At 34.9% G+C, this 21,376-nt stretch overlaps 1 protein-coding gene across 12 annotated transcripts in view; it reads right to left on the bottom strand.

The window, feature by feature from the left end:
- Positions 1–14,435, bottom strand: part of LOC109048952 (trichohyalin-like) — a 45,645-nt gene extending 31,210 nt beyond the window's left edge. For 2 of the 12 annotated variants that reach the window (XM_042714770.1, XM_042714767.1), the window contains exons 1-5: positions 13,685–14,435; positions 8,795–8,872; positions 7,340–7,405; positions 893–1,044; positions 127–211 (exon numbers count right to left, since the gene is read on the bottom strand). In XM_042714770.1, the coding sequence (XP_042570704.1) occupies positions 127–211; positions 893–1,044; positions 7,340–7,405; positions 8,795–8,872; positions 13,685–13,804 (501 nt within the window). In that variant the 5' untranslated portion in view covers positions 13,805–14,435. The remainder of the gene's footprint in view (positions 1–126; positions 212–892; positions 1,045–7,339; positions 7,406–8,794; positions 8,873–13,684) is intronic. The other 10 variants (XM_042714771.1, XM_042714768.1, XM_042714773.1 and 7 more) reach the window with 7 other exon arrangements.
- Between the last annotated feature and the right edge of the window lie 6,941 nt (positions 14,436–21,376).

Genomic DNA, 21,376 nt, shown 5'->3' with positions numbered 1-21,376 from the left:
TACCGATATGCAGGTTTACAGACAAAAATGCTTGCTGGTTAAGCTAGTTAAAGGAATAGCTTACCTAAAAATTAAAATTGACTAAATTATTACTTTTAGGGTGAAATGTGTAATATATATGTGCACCTGTGGCGTTGGTGTTTCCACTTTCCGTTTCTTCTTCTGGTTTTGTTTGTTGGTTCGTGGGAAAACCATCAGCGCCTCCTGCCACTTAAGACACAAACAACGTTTGGGCATTATTTCAAAACACCAATTAGTTAGTAACTGCTTACCTAATTAGACAGACTGTATCAATCAGTGAGTGTTCACATTAGTCGTTATTTATTAATGTTTAAAACCAAACCCATATCAAGCTTCACCAGATGAAAAAAGGACATAAACACACATTGCCCTCTCAATTACAATCATGACACTGCAACACAACTTGTGTTATCTCAAATGTAATTTATGTTTTGCTGTTATATTCTTATCTGCAAGTCTTATAAATGAATGCATTTTGCAGCAAAATAGCAAGTCCTTACAACAAGCAAGTGATACAGACGGCTCTACGACAAATTGCTTGTGATGTTCCCCATTTGTAAGTCACTTTGGATAAAAGCGTCTGCTAAATAAGTAAATGTTAATGATTAAATGCATCCAAGTCACGATTAAATCTCAAAGAGCTCACAGAGTGCATGAGGAATTGAAAGGATTAAGATGCTTTTTTCAAAACATAATTGTCGGATGTTAAATTGAGATTTTTGTCCCTCAGTAGATCATCACATCAATACAGTGATGTGTTAAACTGCACATAAACATCAGACAGTTGTAAAAAATATCTTATGATCGACTGTGAAATATGAATTAACGCTCATTGTTCATCTGTGTGTGTGTGTGTGTGTGTGTAACTCACCCATTTATGATCTCTTTGCTCTCAGCACGTATGTAATAGTCTTTCTCTGACGTGCAGATGCACAGCGAGTGTTTCTGACCCGTCCGGCTCTCACCGTCCACAACATCCACACACTGATTCAGGTTTATAGTGCCCTGTGGAAGAGTGCTGGCCTGAAACACACACACACACACACACACACACACACAGATACATGCATCAGTAGTTTCATCAACACAAATGTATGATGCATGACAAAACATTAAAAATAATAATTAATTAATCATGATCAAAATATAAGAATGATTTCTGAAGATCATGTGACACTGAAGACTGGAGTAATGATGCTGAAAATTCAGCTTTACATCACAGAAATAAATTACATTTCAAAATATATTCAAACAGAAAACTGTTATTTTAAATTGTAATAATATTTCACAATTTTACTGTTTTTACTGTATGTTGAATCAAATAAATTCAGCCTTGGTGAGCAGAAGAGTTCAAAAACATGACTTTTGAACTGTAGTTCAGGCTAAATATATCCAGTCACATGTGTTATGTCTGATTTTAATCACCAAGTATGTCTAAATAAATATTGTCATGAAAAATGTTTTGTACAAAAAGCCTCAACAACAACAAAATCTCCATTGTGGAATTTGCCATTTCACAAAAACAGACAAGATGTGTGTGCTTACTCAGATAAAGTATAAGGAATGATTTATATATTATAAAAAAATGTCAATTTTCTTTTAGAATTATAGTTTGGTTGTTGCACTTACACAGAAATTGGCTTAAAATAAAACCAACAGAAGTCTATGCTACGTGTGTGTGTGTGTTTGTATAAACGTGTGACACATGACCTCACTCAAATACATACCACAAAACACCACAAACCGGTTCATTCTCCCTGTATTTCTGTCATTCCCTGACGAACCTCCTCTGACACACTCATCCAAGTCTCTCTCTCACCTTCTTCCACAAAATCTCTCTCCATATTTTACTCTTCGTTCTTGACGAGTTGCAAAATTCCTTCTTTGTTGTGCAGCCAGCATTCAGACACACACACACACACACACACACACACACACACACACACACACACACACACACACACACACACACAGTAACTCTTTCAACGGGAAAGACTGACACACACAGAAACAGTGACCAAGCAACACACACATACTCATCAGAAATTTGGAAAGGCAAACAACACAAAACCCCTTAAAAAAAACACAGGCCTTCTAACGTTTCTTTTTTTTTTCAAAGTTGCGTTTCCAGCTTCCTTTTAATCGCTTGTTTACCGTGTTTCACTTCAGTGCCGCTGCTGAATGAGTTTGTGTGTTTTAAAACCACTGATGACACCATGCTGACACGTCTGAGTGATGACAGCAGAAGCTGCTGAGGCATCATGGGAGACATTCAAGTTCCATAAAAGAGACATCATCCATTTTTAAAGGACGGTGGGGGGTTTTTAGTCTCTGTAATCATCCCAGCAGGCAGAAAAACCTCTTTAACCTCTTAACATGTGGCCTAACCAAACCTAACATTTATCAGCTGCTGGCTCTCTTTTTTCCAGAGTGAAATCAACTGCTCCGTATAGTGGTATATTTATCATTAAAAATGTTTTGATTGAGCATTTTCGTTTATTATTCTAAAATACTCTTCACAACCTACATTAAACTGTTTATGTTCAAAGTCAACAACAAAAATTTATTACAGAACTATTTGTGTTCTGTGAACCATATTTGCAGATCAAAGTTCCTCAAGTTCAAATATTGTGTTTGACTTCTGCCCTCTATTTACTGCCAGACTAGTTCCATCTAACTAACCACCGGGGAACTCATTTATCAACAACCTGAGCTTGCATAGTTTAAAAATGTGACATTTTAGAACTGAAACCACATTTGAAGCTATATATATAAAATATATAAATATATTTATTTATTTTTTCTTTCAAAAAATCAGGTTAAAAATATAAATCAATATGTAAGTATTATCCACATGTAATAAAGTTCATTGCAACTTTATGTTAAACAATCAAGCAAGACTAGTTATATTTTAAGTAAAAATTCACATATGCATAAAGGTAACTCCAACTAGTCTCCATTTTTAGCTGTTTTTGCATTTAACTTCAATGATCCTGTATTTTGACAAATTAATTTTAAAAGTATACATATTCTATGTAGTCCATAAATGAGTTTTTTTTTTATTTAATTAAAAAAAAGTTTCATTTAAAATAATTGTATAAGTAATTTTTCAGGTGAATTATAGAATGTTCCATTGATTACAGCAGGACACTTCTTGAAACTTTACGTCAACTACCCATTTGTATTTAAAAAGGAAATTATCATCTAGATCAGAGATTCCCAAACTTTTGTGTCATCTGAAAACCTAAAATATAAAACATTTAATTTAACAACACATTCCTATGTTTACAGTTCTCTGATGTCCATTAATGCTCAAATGACATGCAGGTAAACAAATTAAATATTTAGATTTTTTTTAATTGTTTATTTAATAATTTAAATTAAAAATAAACTGTGATCACATTTTATTTTAATTCTTGCTATTAACTAACTATTACTTATTTATTAAGGGATCTAAAATATGGTCAATTAATTAATATGTGCTTTATAAGTTCTAATAAACAGTCAGTAGGCTAGTATTATTCTTGCTAGTTAATAGTGAGAATTGGTCCTTAAAATAAAGTGTTACATAAGTTTTATTAAAATGATGAGCTTTTCATCAGCTTGCAAACCCCAGTTTGCACATCTCTGGTCTAAACGGTTGATAAACTAGAAAAAGAAAGACATGTGAATGAAGTGAGAACATTGTGATGATGACAAATCGCATTAAAACTCCTCTAGTGCTGCTCTGCGTCCCGTTGTCTTTAGAGAGGTGCCTCTGGGAACGCTGCCCGACTGACTGAGCGTTTTACGCAACACAAAGAGACTGCTGAATCTGTGTTCAGCAAACCCATGCCCACAGCTTTAACCCTCGACCGGCCCACAGGTCAACATCAGGGGATCATTTCTGGAGAACTGGTGTCACTGAGGTTGTGGATTACAGCATGCATGTTCAATAACAACACGCACACATGCATTCAGATGCAACTGGTCTGAAAATAGCAGCCAGGCTTCTGTTGTAATCTTCCTCTCATCCTGTTCTTTCCTCCTACACATCCCTCTCTTTCTCTCTCTTTAGTGAGTCTAAGTTCAATGGGGGCGGACAGCAGAGGAAGAGGAAGGTGAACGAGAGGAAAGCAGGGCTGTCAGTCGATTTTAAAAATTACGTAACATGCTAATTAATTCATGACATTACTCACAATTCATCTCAATATAGAAGCCACAAAATAATACAAAATAAGCACCATCCTATCTTTTTCCACTAAATATCATGTTTCACAATATAAATTGAAATTTCATTTTCACTTTAAAGTCCCTATGAGATGGTCTGATGTTATTTTTCTCTCTTGTGTTGATGCATTTCCTACTGAAATAAGAAAATCAATATTTTGGATCAGTTTTCCAGGAAAGACATTTTAGATGCATATATGTTGAATGTTTATTTTGGTAACACTGTACAATAAGGTAAACCTACATCAGTTAACATGAATAATACTTTTAAAGCATTTATTAATCTTAGTTAAATTTCGCCATTTACTAATACATTATTAAAATAAATATTTGTATCTGTTAATATTATTTAATGGACCGGAGCTAACATGAATTAACAATGAATAGTTGCATTTATATTAACTAACATTAACAAAGATTAATAAATACTCTAAGAAATTGAATGATCATTATCAGATAATAATAATTAATGCATTAACTAAATGTCAATGTTACCATTTATTTAGTCAACTTTCAGATGTACTCAAGCATAAAACACTAACCTTAAAGCGAACACACATGGACTAAATTATATAATGCAAACATGAAAGAGGCATTTTCCATAGAGTTTCTATAATGTAATGACAGTCAATGGCAATCAAAACAACAAACTTCCTCTGTATGGACAAAAAACACATTTTATAATTTTGCGTGTGTGTGTTCTGCTAAAGAAAGAAGGTCATACAGGTTTGGAGAGACATGAGGGTGATTAAATGGTGACCAAATTTTTCCTTTAATGTTTCTGTAGATTTTGTACGATTTTGACGTTTTGTAAGATTCTCCGTTATTATCATTCCAAATTGTAGGGCTTGAGCGGTCGTTATGGTAACACATGTTGGAGAGCAGCTATAAATATAGCATGAGACTCTGAATGTGTTCAAGCGTTCAGCGTCCAGTCAACACCAGACATCCTGACCTCTCACGAGACCCTTTCGGCCACTTCAGCATCTGTTTCTGATGGGAGCGATGCAATGAAAACCCTGCTGATGACATCAACACACACACACACACGTCAAAACCATCTGCTCTAAAAAGCATTTCAGGGGGGTCTGTGTGTGTGTGTGTGTGTGTGTCTGTTTGTGTGTGTGAGTGTGTGTGTGAGAGAGAGAGAGAGTGTGTGTGTATCTGTGAGTTTTGATTGAGAGTAAGTGGTGTGTGTGTGTGTGTGTGTGTGTGTGTGTGTGTGTGTGTGTGTGTGTGTGTGTGTGTGTGTGTGTGTGTGTGTGTGTGTGTGTGTGTGTGTGTGTGTGTGTGTGTGGAAAACAGCAGTTGTTTCCTCAAAAACTCAAGTTGTGGTCTGAATTAAAAATAATGTGATAAAGATTCTATCAGTGTCATTTTAGCATTAGTTATGTGCTATTATAGTATTTAGTAAAGTTTTGAAGCTTTTATTTTTAAATTTTTCAGTTTTTTTTTTTTATCATTTTAATTAATTTTTGTGTAATCCATTCATTCATTTTTTTCTTTATTTACTTTATTGTATTTCAGCTTCATTTCAATTCCCCAAAACTATTTATTTTCAATAGTTTTAGTTTATTAATAACAACCCTGGATTCTACAGTGTATAGACAGCGCAACCACAGTAATCCCTCAATCACTCAAAAAGACTCACAAACTATATTTAACTCTTTAATTGCTGAATCTGCGTTACTAAATTAACATCTCTGACTACATGTTTGTGTGTAAAGTAATAGTAAAACCCGTCATCATTTACACATCCTCATCTCTCAACCCATATGACTTTCTTCTGTGGAATATGAATGGAGTTATACATAGTAGAAGACAATGTTTTCCAAGTAATCAGTTGTCAAGCGAGATTTTCAGTGAATAGTCATTTTAGTTTTTGTTTGTTCCTCACACAAATCAGTAATCAGATCTGTGATATCGTGTACAAGTCACATGGACTGCTGTTTCAATGCTTTTATATTGTTTTTTGGAGCTCGACAGCCACTGGTCACCATTTACTTTCATCTTTCCCAAAATTAGACATGACTTTAGAAACAGTACAAGCAAGTGACTGCACTGTCCGTCAATCACAGCCTCATTTCAGCTGTGTCAAGTTAAACACGGCACCTGACTACAGTCCGTATCTACCAGAGAATATTATCCCTCGCTTGTTAAATAATTCTTATTTGTCCTTCTTTCTCTCTCTGCTCTGAGCGCTTCTCCAGAACGAGAGATCTCAGTAATGTGAACATTCATCTCTGTTCCTGCATGTCTGAGTGTAGGAGGGAAGTGGGCACAGATGGATTGTGGGTAGCTTTCGAATGTAGCGCCGCTTCACCCACCCACACGCATACACACATAGAGATCATCATCATCACCCGAGCCGGGTCGGACCTGGCCTTCCTGTGACTTTATGTTCATGTAGTTCCAGACACACACTTACGTAAACAAACACACACGTACAAAAGAACTCATGATCACGTGTGGGCTGAAGTGGTGCTTAATAACAATCACAATCACGCATGAATGCTAATGAAGCCAAACGGCTTTCCATCCTTTATGCTGCTCTTTATACGTCCATCACTCACTTCCCTCCTCCTCTCCGATAGAAAGAGAGATGAAAGAGATGAGCGATCAAATCAATTGGTCTCAATGAGACCTATCTGTAATGTTTAAGGACTCAGCGTTTCAATATCATAGTCTGAAAACATTAACAATATGATTTTTGTGTAAATAACACCTAAAACCCTAAAAAGACCATAAAAGGACAAGAACGATATGACAGCTCAAATAACACACAGAAAAATAAAATTTTAAGCGCTTTTATAAAACGAAGAGCTTCACGTTTGAATAAATTGGCCCCATTTCCATTGTAACACAGATTTGGGCTTTTTTAAAGCAAAAAAAGGACAAGTTTGATTTGTATTGAACCTGGTGCATCCCATATACAGCAATGCATATACAAACACACACAACATACAACAGACAGGCAGTATCACAAACACCCTGAAGGTCTGTCCACACAGTGCCGCCCACATACTGCAGACAGAACATGGCAACACGTATATACAATATGAGAATACAACCCAACGAGAGCCATAGCACACTCTCACAACACACTCACCATGTCATCCAGCGCGTAACGCAGGAGTCCATGCTCATACAGAAGGAAGAAACGCCTCTGCCATTTCTGCAAGAGAAGAAATTACCATTGCATGAGCGAAACATGATGCCATCTTCTTGTTTTAGACCTTGAAAGCATTTTAAGTCTGACTTAAGTGTCTACATGGTTTTTTCAGGCCACTGTATATAAATTATAATGCATGTATTATAAGGCAGGCTGATTGATATGGTAGCTGCATGATTGATTTACAGAAGTGGTACCATCCTACTACCAACAAACTACTTCCTCAACAAATAAAAAACATTTTTTTTTTAAAAAAGATCATCATATGAAGTAAATATTTTATAATATTTCATTTTATTTACATATACAATAGATTGTAAACACAATTTTGTCAGTGTCATTAAATTGCATTTTAGACTTTGGAGATTAGCAATAGCCATTTGGTTGACCACCACATCCTACACGTACATGCTTGTATATACTACATATACTTTGGGTTATTTTTAATCATTTTTCCATCTTGTTTGTCTATCTGTGATTTCCTGTTTGCTGTCGAATTGTTTCCCATCCCACAAACTCCCTCTCCTGCTGTTTCTCATGAGTTCAGCTTGAGAGAGAATGAGAGTGAGTCAGCGACTCCACGTCCCCCTCAAACACACACACACACACACACACACACACACACACACACACACACACACACACACAACTTGTTCGTCCCTTAACAAGCACACATACTGTACAGTAAAAAGCAGCAATCTCTTCACTCACACACAAAGTGTGATAATAAAGAAGCACTACTGGTCCTTTGTTGTATTAAATGTTGTGTTTTTTTTTAATATATTAAACTGCTCTAACGATCATGATTTAACGCTCATGTTTTGTTAAGACAGACTTTTTTTTTTTTTGAGGTCCCAGAGACCTCAATATTCCCAATATGTCAAAAATAACCATAATATAAACATTTTATAATTATTAAAATAGAAATTATGAATTAAATAATATACTAATAATACTAATAAAAAGAAAAATTTATAAATAGTTTGAAAATAATAATATATAATAATTAGATTTTAACTTCCTAATCAAAATCCAATCAATTTTACTTTTTAATAAGTTTAAAATTTTATTTAATTTTTAATTTTATTTACACACAGAACATGGGTGTTAGATTTTCTTATGTGTGTGTGTGTGTGTGTGTGTGTGTGTGTGTGTGTGTGTGTTTAAGTACATAAGTGCAAGTATTCCCAATATATTCCCAAAATATTTTCTAACATTCTTCTTTTTTTGGTGTCAAATATGGACCTGGACAAAAAAATAGTTTATGTTAGACATTTTCTCCAAAGTGAACTTGCTAAGCAAAAAGTGCAGCGCTGCATTATAATCCATATGCAGTGGCGAGGTCTTGGTGAAGTTTTGCTGGATTTTAAAGAGCACTGCAATCATACGAACCCTTGATCTGTGCAGAGGATTGTCAAAGTTTGTTCCTTCAGGTGCCAGGAGCAGCCATCCACCGTAGATGGGTTTTGCCTGAAACATGCAACACACATGGCATAAAAAACAATGAGACCATGATTCAAGACAAATGATCAGTTCTTCTTAACATTGATGTGGCATCAACTACTTTAGATAAACCAGCTCCTACCGGCACGTAAAAACCAAACAAACTGTGGTTGGTCACTTTAAATGTCAGTCAGATGCAATCATCGTCTGAACATTAAACTGGGATAATGAGAAAGTATTTTAACATTGAAAAACACATTTCACCTTTAAGGAAACATGCCAAAGAAAAGCACCAAAACAGGAATAACATCTCTGCATGTGACACTCCTATGACTGCACAACAAAGTGCCGACGGACGGATTTGTAATATTACAGAAACCTCAAAGAAAGCACGCATGAGAGAAAAATGAAACGCTGAGGGAAAATGAAGGTTCCTCTTTCAAAGCTCAGCAGACTTACTGGAGCTCTCAGATATGTTTCATTTTAGTACCAACTTAGTTTTTTGTTTCTCCTAAAATGGAAAAGAGAAACAACATGCTGTAGTCGATATAAATGAAGAGTATAAAGCTATAAAATCAAAGGTCAATTAAGTTTCTGACTTATGATTGTAGACTTTAGTTGAGATCTCTTCTGAAGCTCACAGGTAAGATTACAGGTGTGTTTTTTCTCAGTAGAAACATCTGAGAAGCAGGACACTTCAACAGAAGTCTCCATTTGATCTTTTGCTGTCTAGAAGAAACAAATGAGATATTAAAGAGATCCGAGTTGTTGTTATTCTCTGCTAAGGTATGGAAAAGAAAGAGCGAGCGAATGAGTGCCAGTTTATCGTCTGGTTAAAGGAATGTCGGTTTGACAACTTGAACGATGGCCCGTGAAAAAAGTCTGAGCAAAAGACAAACATTAGAGAGAAATAAGTCTCGTCAGATCAAGTGCAGGACGAAAAAGACGAAAGTGAAATTCATTCTTCTAGTTCTCGCACGGCTTCCCTGTACTGAGTTCAAAACGCTAACCCTAAATATTAAACTTATGCAATTAATCAAACCCAAAACATTTCAGTCTAACTTTTGTAAACTCATGATCAGCATTCAGAATATACCCCCCGTACTGAACTGTGTTTGTTAAAGCCTGATAAAAGTGAAACGCACCTAAAAGTTTAACACTATTCTTTTCCATCATGAAATGCAAATCTAGTTTCTCCTGATCTCCTGTTAATGGGAGACTCTGTGCTCTGGGAAATCAGTGATGAGGAGCGGACAGGGACGCAGAGAGAGAGAGAGAGAGAGAGAGAAGGGCTAATGTAGGCCAGATTTTCCTCTTCAATGGTTAAAGTTTGTTCTGTTTATTTTTACAGACCCATTTTTCTCTCATAACAGCAGAACTGAGCACCGACTGTCTCACAGAGTGTGTGTGTGTGTGTGTGTGTGTGTGTGTGTGTGTGCGCGCGCGCTGTGTGTGTGTCAAGGGGGAGGGTGGATTCTAATAGCATGACAAAAAGCATGGACATAAATATGTGTGGAATGAACAACTCGGAAAAACCTGACCAACTGCAGCGAGACAGAAAGACGGAGAGAGACGTGTATATTGACGTCTGACAGAGCGACGGCCCTGAATCATTACGCCGGCCTGATGCATGATGTTAGTGTGCTGTCGCTAGTTTCTACATCTGAATCAAAACTGTCCATTTAAGTGAATCGATTCATAACAAAACAGTTTACTTAGATCTCTGCGCAGCTTTTTCAAGTATTGAAACGTTTAAGTAAAGAATATCATTTTGAATATAATCATGATGTAACATACAACTCTGGATCAAGAGAGTTAAAGTCAAGATCAAATAAAAATTGACTTAGACGAGATTAGAGTCATAATATTCTGAGATATTCAAAATACGAGAAAGTTGTTTTATTAGTAGAATGAAGTAGAATATTGCACAAGTCCAAAAGCATTGTATTCATTGTAATATTCACGCTGTAGGTTTTTTTATATTATAAAATAATGAACTTACACAATATACTACTTTATTCACAAAATATTACAACTTCAATCTTGCACTGCATCAACTGTACTCAATCTTTATAATCCTACAACTTTATTTTGACTTCATTCTCAAAATATTGCAGTTTTAATCTTGTAATGCTATGAATTAATTTCGTACTACTGATTTTTGATTTGACTTCATACTCAAAATATTACAACTTTGCTACAGTACAATTTTATTCTTGTGACATGATTCTCAAAATTACAACTTTAATCATGCTACGAATTTATTTTGACTTCATACTTAAAATATTATGACTTTACGAGTTTGCATTTCTGACTTTGTTCTCATCATTTTGACTTTATGCTCAAAAATGCATAACTTTATTATTTTGCCAAGACTTTTTATTATAATAGACCTATATATATTATATTTTCTGACTTCATATAAGTATATATTATACTTTATTGTTTAAATATGTCGGATTCACTTGGAAATACATCATATCACAGAAGTAAAATGGGTTTAATGTGGACCTTTAGATTAAGAAGACAGAAGACATCACAATCAAATATTAAAGAAATTTGCTGGGAAGGTTATGAACGCAAATCTGAACCTCAAAAATAAGTACGGTCATAACATATGACTTTGACTGCCTTAGCAGATACTAAAGACCTGATTCACTTCACCGTCAACTCAATTTCTAAGTGCTTTCTAAAAAAAGACTTCTGTGCCGCTTTGAGGCTCATTTCTCTGGACTTCTCTCTCACATTCAAAGACACAAGCGCTTGCTTTCACGTCCAAATATTTAGTCTTTCTTTGCTTTATCACTTTATTCTTTGATAACAATCCAACCTATACAGCTGGAGCTGGAATAAAGCCTTAAAATAGTATTAAGGCTCCAATACGACACGTATCTTGAGTCTGCATCTGGTGAAATAACACTAGACTAAACCACTAATTAGTAAATTAGCAGATACTTCTAGCCAAACAGCGTCAGTACTCCTGGACTTGATCAAGGTCACAATGGAGATGGGTTCGAACCAGCAACCTTTCAATCACCAGCCCAGATTTTTAACCAGGTAAAACTAGACCAGCAGTTTAAAACAGCAGCTCGAGGCACGTCACTGAACTACAATGTGCATCTGGTAAACGACATCATTAATTACTAATCGCTAATTAGTCATCTGGCTGGTCATCTCCTTTACCCAAAGCAACAGTTGACCAGAAACGGGTCAGTCCTCCAGAGGTAACCCGAGGGTAAGTGTCTCGATCAAAGCCGTAATGTTAATTAGAAAGGATTAACCTCTCTAGGGTTTGAACCTACAACCTTTCAAGCAACCCTAATATTTAACCACTATTCCCAAGCGGAAAAAAACACTGTTATAAACCTGTGGTCTAGTTTTACAAATAAAGGTTGAAAGAGTGGTTAACCCCTTAACTGTCACCCCAATTTTTTTTAAAATAGGCATTAAAGTGCACTATCCAAACTTAAATTGTTGTATTTTATGAACACTTTGGAATATAGGCCTAAGGTTGGTCTCTTTTTAAAGAAGAAAATTAGCAGATTTTGGCAATTTTTGCAAAAAATTTAAGTATCAAAAAGTTATAGAAGTTTAAATGTACTGTAAATAAAATGCACTATATTAATTTTATTTCCTTTTATTTATTATAAATATTTTACATAACAGGTTTTACTCTAAAATCAGTATAAAATTAAAGCCTTGTGTCTAAATAAGTTATGTTCCAAATTTGAAGTTGATATGAAAAAAATGAGGTTCATGTGAGATTTTATTTAGGGCGTCATACCACAAACAGCCACTGGGGGCCATCAAAACTCCTTTGAATTTTGTTTAACGATTTTTCCCTAGATTTCTCTGTCAATTTTACTTCAATACTCAAAATAACCACCAAATATGGAATCCTGAGACTCAGACCTTTCCAATGATATGTGTGTTGCCAAGATTATAAAAAGTTTTGATTCTAAAAGACCGTAATGCTTTTTGTAATATGACACTTGACTCCGCCCACTAAGGGGGAGGAGACCGCCATAAGATTTTAAAGTACCATTTCCATGGTAACGCAATGTCCGATTTCAAAATGGTTTTCACAGGATGAATCTTGGGCTTCTAAGCTTTATTGATTACTAAAAGATTTTATAGAGAAAAAGGACAACAACAAAAAAGAGCGCCAAGCGTCCGTCCCACCTGACAGTTAAGGGGTTAAATATATTCAAATTCACTGTATTCACTTTGGTAATACACCACGGTTTTTACATGATACTCTATTTACCTCCAACAAAACCACTGCCATAGTACACATCCAAAAAATGGTATGGTAAAATTATATCGCCATCTTCTAATGAGGAGCCAACCTTGGACCGAGTACAACATCTAAAAACCATAATATTACCAAGTTAGTGTAGTTTTGTAGGCTTTAATATGGATTCAAAGGAATCTTTTCATAGAAATATACATGTATACATGTATAAATAAACATACTATTTTATTTTAGTATGATCTAACACTAATTTAATAATTAAAGTATTTTATTTAAATAATTATTTCATTATATAGCTAATATACTACAGTTTATACATGATACTCCAATCCATTTACCTCAAACAATACTATGGCATTACCATAGTAACGTTCAAAAACATGCCAACTGTCATCTCTTATACTCTGGTAACGTTACCATGTTTAAAAAACATACTATTATCATGGTATTTTATCGTTAGTGTAGTTTTAAAGCAGTTTGCAGGTCGTTAGTTATTTGACAGTGTATGTTATCAGTCCAGGCGAGCGTAAGCAAGTAATTATTCGCTCATTTCGCAGATGTATTAATATTAATATTAACGTTACCTGTGTGAAGTCTTCATCACTCAGCAGGTGCGCGTCTCGAGCTTTGAAGCAGTTCTGGCATTTACTCTTGTTGAAGATATTGGCCTGGAATTTTCGGCAGGCGTTATCTTTCGCAGACATACTCCGTGGCTTGAGCGTGCTCCCGATTTTCCGTTATTTTAAAAACTGCGCAATAATTCCAGCGGAGAGTCCTCCCCCGCGCGCGCTGCAGTCCGCCTCATCACAAACTCACCCCGATGATTTATTTACGCACAATAATCGCCTGACAGGACCCACACAAAGGGGATAACACTAATAATAATAGTTAATAATAGTTAAAAATTTTTAATTCAGCCGAGCTCTCATGGGTTGACTTCTGAGGGGATTCAGTCCGGGACCTTCCGCGCTCTCGATCCATGCGCGTCCCCGCAGGCACACGGACGCGCGCCGATGCGTTACAGTGCGAGTTCCGAAATACTGTGGCAAACTTACAGAAGCGCTCAGTGATGGAGAGGAGGTGTTTACTTTCCACTAGCTCACCGCTCCTGACGAACCTTTCAGCGATACGTGAAGACAGCTATCCCGGAACTCCATGTGGGGATTCTCTCGAGAGCTTCCGCTCCAAAGACGGAGTTTCGCAGATCTGTCCGGCCGCAGTGGGTCCGTTTCCCACGGTCACAGCTGATCACACGGGTCCGACTGCGCTCTCCACACACTCTACACACTCACGCAGGAATGAAGAGGGCGGGGCACGACTTGACTGACAGACGCCGTAAGCAAATCACGAGAAGGGATACGCCCACTTCGTATAGTCAGAGAACGTCAGTGTCCAATCAGATTGTTCAATCGCACTAATTTTACGAGTAATAACAAGATTCAAGGTAGGTGGACTGCGCACGGGGTAAACTTAAGTTATTTAAACTTACAGTCAGTATTTTATATGGATTTAAACGGTGTTTTTAATGATTTTCGTCAGGTTATAAAGTGAAAAAGCGCAACACTAAATAATTAATGCGTTAAGATCTTTGATAACTACCCTTGTAACGCCCCCAGAGAGTGACCAATCCTACCTGAGCGGCTCTCCAGCGCCCCCGTCCGGCTTCAATGCGTTATGAAAGCCTGAAAAAAAAGAAATATATATATATATTTAAATATATTTATTTAAATTAATTACAATATTTTACATGCTATTTATAAATTAATACTTAAAAATATATTTCAATACTAACTTTTAATATTATATATTTATGATAGATTTATCATAAAAAATAATTGTTTTAGATATTTAAATATTTAATTATATTATTGTATATATTTATTGATCTATTTTAAATGTAAATATTTTAAAATATATCTTAATATATTTTAATAAAATACTTTATTATTATTATTATTATGTTTATTTGTTATTTATTTCATTACACTATATATTTTTTTTTTGTGTGTATGTGTAAATAGTAACTGCAATGAAATTACAAAAGGGAACAGTGTTCATAATCTCTCGTTGGCACAAAACTTTATTTAAAAAAAAAGGTTAAAATTTGCAAAATGCATGTTATTCAATAATTTTGTAAGCAGCTATTAATACAAGTTCAAAGGCAATATTAACATTTCATGATTCATAAATCTGTTTTAAAACAACACAGTAAATTTAAAGACAAACCCTCTGATTTCCTCAAATTAGCGAGACAGTAACATTGTTCATATGTGAAACAGTGTCTTGTTAAAAGAAAGCCAATGTTTGTTTGATGTTATTAACAGATGAGTGTCAACATTTCCATCCCAGCTTCCATAATCCATAAAAAAAGATTACTGATCTTTCACATGTTTCTTCATTCATCAGCGGTTCTCTGTCAGTCGTCTTATTCAGAATGCTTCCCTATAAACACACACACGTACATTGCATTTAAAAAATAACTATCCCAAGATCATCATTAAACTATTCACAACATTCATTTTGCATAAGATATTCTACCTCATTTTAAGATAATGGATTTTTTCCTGTGGTATCACATGCACCGATGAACTGTGCATGATAAGATCAGTTATAAATGCAGTATTACAAAAGTAAACAGGGTTCGTTTTCAGTTTGTTTTCACTGCATTAGGTCACGAGCGATACTGTCACAGCAGAACAATCCAATCCACCTTTACTGAAACAGACCGATGTGTTTTCAAAGCCAAAAACAACCTCTGCTATTCCAAGGTACTGCTGACTCAAAACTCATAGCTCGTGTGTCGCTCGAGTCATGCATAAGTTCGAATCCACACTGATAGCAGTTTCTATATCATTATAACTTACAATGTAGACAATAATAGAGCTAAATCCAGCTTTTCTGGCTCTGAGAATTTCCTTTAATTACACTGATTAAGGACATTCTCTAACACTGTGAACTCATTTTACTCCTCCTCACTCAAACTCTTCACAGTTCCCGTTCATCATACGGTTGCTATGGTTACGTGAGGTTAATCATCTATGATGGGTGATTTAGAGAGATGTGGCGATAGTGGGCGGATGTGTGTGTGTGTGTGTGTGTTATCTGTCAACCGTGTTGGTAGAGGTGATAATGCAGCTGATGGTATCATATATTGCCATCTCCACAGCAGGATCTTAACATCACTGAGCAACAGACATATAAAACTCATCAAACTCATAAACATGGTATTCCAAGATAATATTAAGAATATCATGATGCATTCAAAAACAAACATGGTAAACCAGTACTTCTTTTCTGAGTATAATGCATGAACATGTATTAAATTTCAGTGTGCATTAAACATGAATGCTTTCCATTACTGTCACCTGCACTTGGTTCCCAGTCTCTGTCCGACCACCGGGTTAGAAATGCCGACCATCTGTATGGATGTGCCCAGTGTGGCTTGAGGAACCACCAGCGGGATGCAGGGCCACATACTCGCCTACAACACACAAAATAATAGAAAACCAATGAAAGACTCATCAGTTCAACAGCAGGAATTAAATAAGTACATTATCATGCAATGTTTATCACAGGTCTGTTCTTTTATTTCACTTTATTTGCAAAACTTTTGAATTCAGAATATTGGCAGAATATAAGCAAAATGATAAGCAACACACAAACGCAATAGAAATACAAAAAAAATGTCAGAATGACAAAGAATCACACTCACGTGTTAAACTTTACTATTCAGTGTTTATTATACTGTAGGTCTTGGTTATACATTTTGTTTAGTTTTATTTGCTAAATAATGAATGTGGAATATTTGTGTTTTTTATATACATTTTATTAAAATATATTACATATTATATAATAACAATAGAATATATATATATATATATATATATATATATTATACTGAATAAATATTATATTATAATGTTTTAAGTAAGGGGAGAATGGGGTATATATGATATGATAATATAATAATAATAATAATTTCTTAGTTTGTTCAGTCCATTTAAGGATTTTTTACAGTTATTTTAGTTTTACTATCAAGGGTATAACATTTTTAAGTTTCAAAAAATGATGCTTGTTAAAATAGCAAATCTAATAAAAATATTGATTTAATATTGCCTTATTAAAATATTCCAAATACACACCTTTTCTGGGTTTATGGATATCATTATTAAAATGTGCATAATGTGCAACACTTTAGAAGACTTCATGTGTTTTTAAACCCTAATTTGTTTTTATTTAAAATGTGAATTTTTCATACATCCTGAAATATAATTCGCTGTGTTTTTATTTTTTACCTAGCTAGAGGAAAACCTTTGTAAAATATGGCCCTATTAATCTTATCCTGCAGACAAATGTCAAATTTCTCATGTTTTACAATCAGTATCGTGTACAGTGATGAATGCTGAAAACTTCAACCAATCACACGCTCGTTTACAATGTTTGCAAACCACACAATTATGCATGGACTTTAATGTACTGTAATTTATTTCTGTGATGCGCAGCTGAATTTTCAGCATCATTACTTCAGTCTTCAGTGTCACATGATCTTCAGAAATCATTCTGTTATGTTGATTTGCTGCTCAAGAAACATTTCCGATTATTATCAATGTTGAAAACAGTTGTGCTGCTTAATTATTTTTTTTTTATGGAAACTGATAATTTTTTTTTTTTCAGGATTGTGTGATGAATAGAAAGTTGAAAAGAACAGCATTTATTTAAAATAGAGATCTTCTGTAACATTATAAATGACTTTACAGTCACTTTTGATTAATTTAATGCATCCATGTTGAATAAAAGACAAAATTTAGATGTGTGTAAACATGTTATCTAAATATCTGTGGAGTGATCATAACTTTATTTTGTGAGTTTAGTGTGCAGTAGTGTTTGTTCATCTGATAATAATCAGTATTGACTCACAACGAGGATGCTGACGGCAGCAGACAGCACCTGCGATGTACACCGCCTCCTTCTGACTGTACCCACTGTATTTATCCTGGATAAACTTACTGAAAACACACACACTGCAACACATGAACAACATGTACAGATCTGTTAAGACACATCTATGTGGCTCATGACTGTACCTGGCATCAGCGATGAAGGGGAAGATGCCATCATAAAAGAACATGATGCTAAGAACCAGCAGCAAAGTATCTGAGAGACAGACGCTTCACATCCTGAACTCTCTTTACACACAAAACATAGCAGCTGTATCACAATGCTCTTTAGTCACAGTATTGTTTCTAATGCTAGAATAAAATGATTGCTGCCATCCAGGAATTTTCAAATCTACTGTTTTACAAGAAAGGCTGAAAAAAATAGTAAAGCACTTTATTCATTTTTTTATTCAGATGCCCAATTACAGTCAATAACAACAGAGACTGTGGAAAAGTTCATAAAAACAATGCAAGAACGCAAGCTGTTATCAAGGCCATACAAAATATTAAATGTTTTGGTTATTATGTGTGAATAAAAACTATTTAGTTGTTTCAGTTTGTTATTTGCCTAATAAATGACAAATATATATAAAAAATGTATTATTATTATTTTTTTAAGCAAGTGATTTCATTTCAGAGGAAGGCAAACCGTTTCAGTTCTCAGTAAAGATTATAAAGAAGAATTTCTTTGGAACAGCTTGTACAGATGAATCATGTATAATAAAAACAGAAATACGCATTAAGGAAGTAAACAGGGAAGTAAACTATTTAAAGTGATCTGCTTTTGATCATGTAAAAGTTTTATTAATTTTGGTGCAGAAATTAGTTAATGTACAACTTTTTTTATTCTGCATTTTTAACTTAATATCCTTTTATGTATTAATTATTTACTTCATTATTTTTACAGTTTTATTTTCATTCTTAATCCTTTTATCTTTGATTATTTTATGTACACAGAGCTCCAGAAAACCACAAATTCCTTGTGTGTTTGTGCAAATAAAGGTCATCTAAATCTAAATATAATAGAAATATCATTTAAAAAAAAAAAAACTGACTTTACTGCCTTTCCTTAAACTTTGAATCATTTTTGAAACACAATAGGAATCTGCAGTAATACTGTCCCACTCACCGCCCATATTTATTTTAATTTGTATCTTGGAAACTTTAATGACTTGCTGACAGAGTATGGGAACAATAAAACACAATAAATAATTGTCTAATCAAGTTAAATTTACATATAATTTACTTTATTGTTTTTATACTTAATCCCTATTTTCATTTTATTTTTATTCTCTTGTGTTTATATGCATGAAGGACCCAGAGCTCCTGAAAACCAAAGCAAATTTTAAATTTAGAACTGGCGTTTCTAGAGTTAAATCTGCTCGATCTCAGTGGTGTTACAGGTGAATATCTGATGTCATACTGGTCAGAGATCCGTTTCCAGAGCCAAACAGAAGTCGCCCGGTCAGCATGAGGGGCAACAGGTACATTGTACCCTTAAAATGGGACCCCAATGCAAAGATAGCAGATCCCAACATGCCAACTACAGGAGAGAAAATCCAAACACTTTACACACAAACATATTCAAAGAATAATGAATACTGACCAAATTCAGATTGACAGCCTTTTAAAAGAAACATCAGATCTAACCTTCCACACAGGCTCCCGTGCCATTAGCAGTGCTGTTACTCACCGTCCCGTCTGGACATGTCAAATCCTGTAGGAGAAAACACAGAAAGCTTACTGAACTAGCTCCTAAACCAGAGAGCTTCATTTGTAATATTTGCCAGTCTTATGTTGTTTAAAGAGTCACAACATACATTAATGTATTATATGATTATGTAAGCAAAGCTTTTTGACCATACAACTGTCAAAATTCAGACTATTTAAGACATGGCTTTGACAGACTTTATGTTTTATTGATTTTATCGATCCTGCTCGCATTAACTCAGTGTGATTGGATGGCCAAATTTCTGGTCACCCAATAGATTTCATCACTGACATGTAAATGTGGGAGGTCATATGTTCAAATGTACCTATCTCTCTGGCAATACGATCAATGATTTTCTTAAAAAAAAATAAAAATGGATATACTTTTTAACCACAAATGCTCATCTTGCACCAGCTCGACTTCACGCATGATGTAATAAATTTGTAAAACACTAGGCCGGTTCTTCTGCCTACGTCACGCGTGACCTTTCCAACTTGACTACATAATGCATGATTTTGAGCTGGTGCAAGATGAGTATTTGTGGATCAATCCTCGTCTGGATCGTGTCGAGCTCTTAGAAGCTGCACTGAAACTGCAATCTGACCCTTCAGCCCGATGGTCCACACTGAAGTCCATTATATGGAGAAAAATCCTGGAATGTTTTCCTCAAAAATTTTAATTTCTTTGGAAATTTTTATTCTGGAAGTGAACTAATCCTTTAAGAAATGTGAAAGTGAGGTCAGAGGTCAGTAAGTTGCTTCTCACCCCCTGTCAAAGCAGAAATAAGAGCCGAAAGTCAGTTAAAAAACAGGACCACAAACCGGTAACAGGCTGTAAAAACACAAACAGAGACATTCAAGTTAGTCATCATGTGTCAGGTTACATCTAACCAACACTTATGAGCTATGAATCTCTTATGAATTAAGATATTTATTGTTTTTAATCAATGAAACTAATAAGTGTAACATTAAATCAATCCCTTCTGCCTCTGTTTACAAACTGAGAGCTGATTTTAAATGGCACTGGATTCACAAACAACCTGAACCCAGTGAAATGCTTCTCTTACCTCGTTCTGCTGCTTTGGCCATCTCCACCCCAGATAAATGACTGCAGTCTTCCCATATAACGACAAAGCAGACTAATTTCATGTTCATGTGACCCACAGAGGAGGAGATCTTTAGAATGTGCCGCAGATATTTGCTGATCTATAAATCATGATAACATCATTAAAAGTGTTAAACGGACGTCATGTGACTGGCTGCATTTAGTGCTGAATGGATAATCAGCCGTGGTGACCCCTGATAGACTGATAAATAACAGATAATAAGATAATTTAATAATGTATTTTTAATCACGTTTGAAAACAAAACAGTGCTCATTTTAGTCTCATGATATGTAGGGAAAGAAAATGTATTTATATAGGATGTTTCATAATCGGTGGTAAGTTAAATCGCTTTAAACAGGCATAAAAGACAAAACAGAAAAAAAATATTTGGATGGATAAATGGATTTGAATGATTTTATTACGATATACACTGAATAATTATATACTGGGATCAGAATAACACTGTGCAGAAAGAAAAAGGCTCAGTGAAAGCATTTAATCTTAGAATGTGTAGTTATGAACT

The sequence above is a fragment of the Cyprinus carpio genome, chromosome A24 (genome assembly GCF_018340385.1).
Source record: "Cyprinus carpio isolate SPL01 chromosome A24, ASM1834038v1, whole genome shotgun sequence".
NCBI lineage: Eukaryota > Metazoa > Chordata > Actinopteri > Cypriniformes > Cyprinidae > Cyprinus > Cyprinus carpio.
This window is presented reverse-complemented; position numbering and strand designations above follow the sequence as displayed.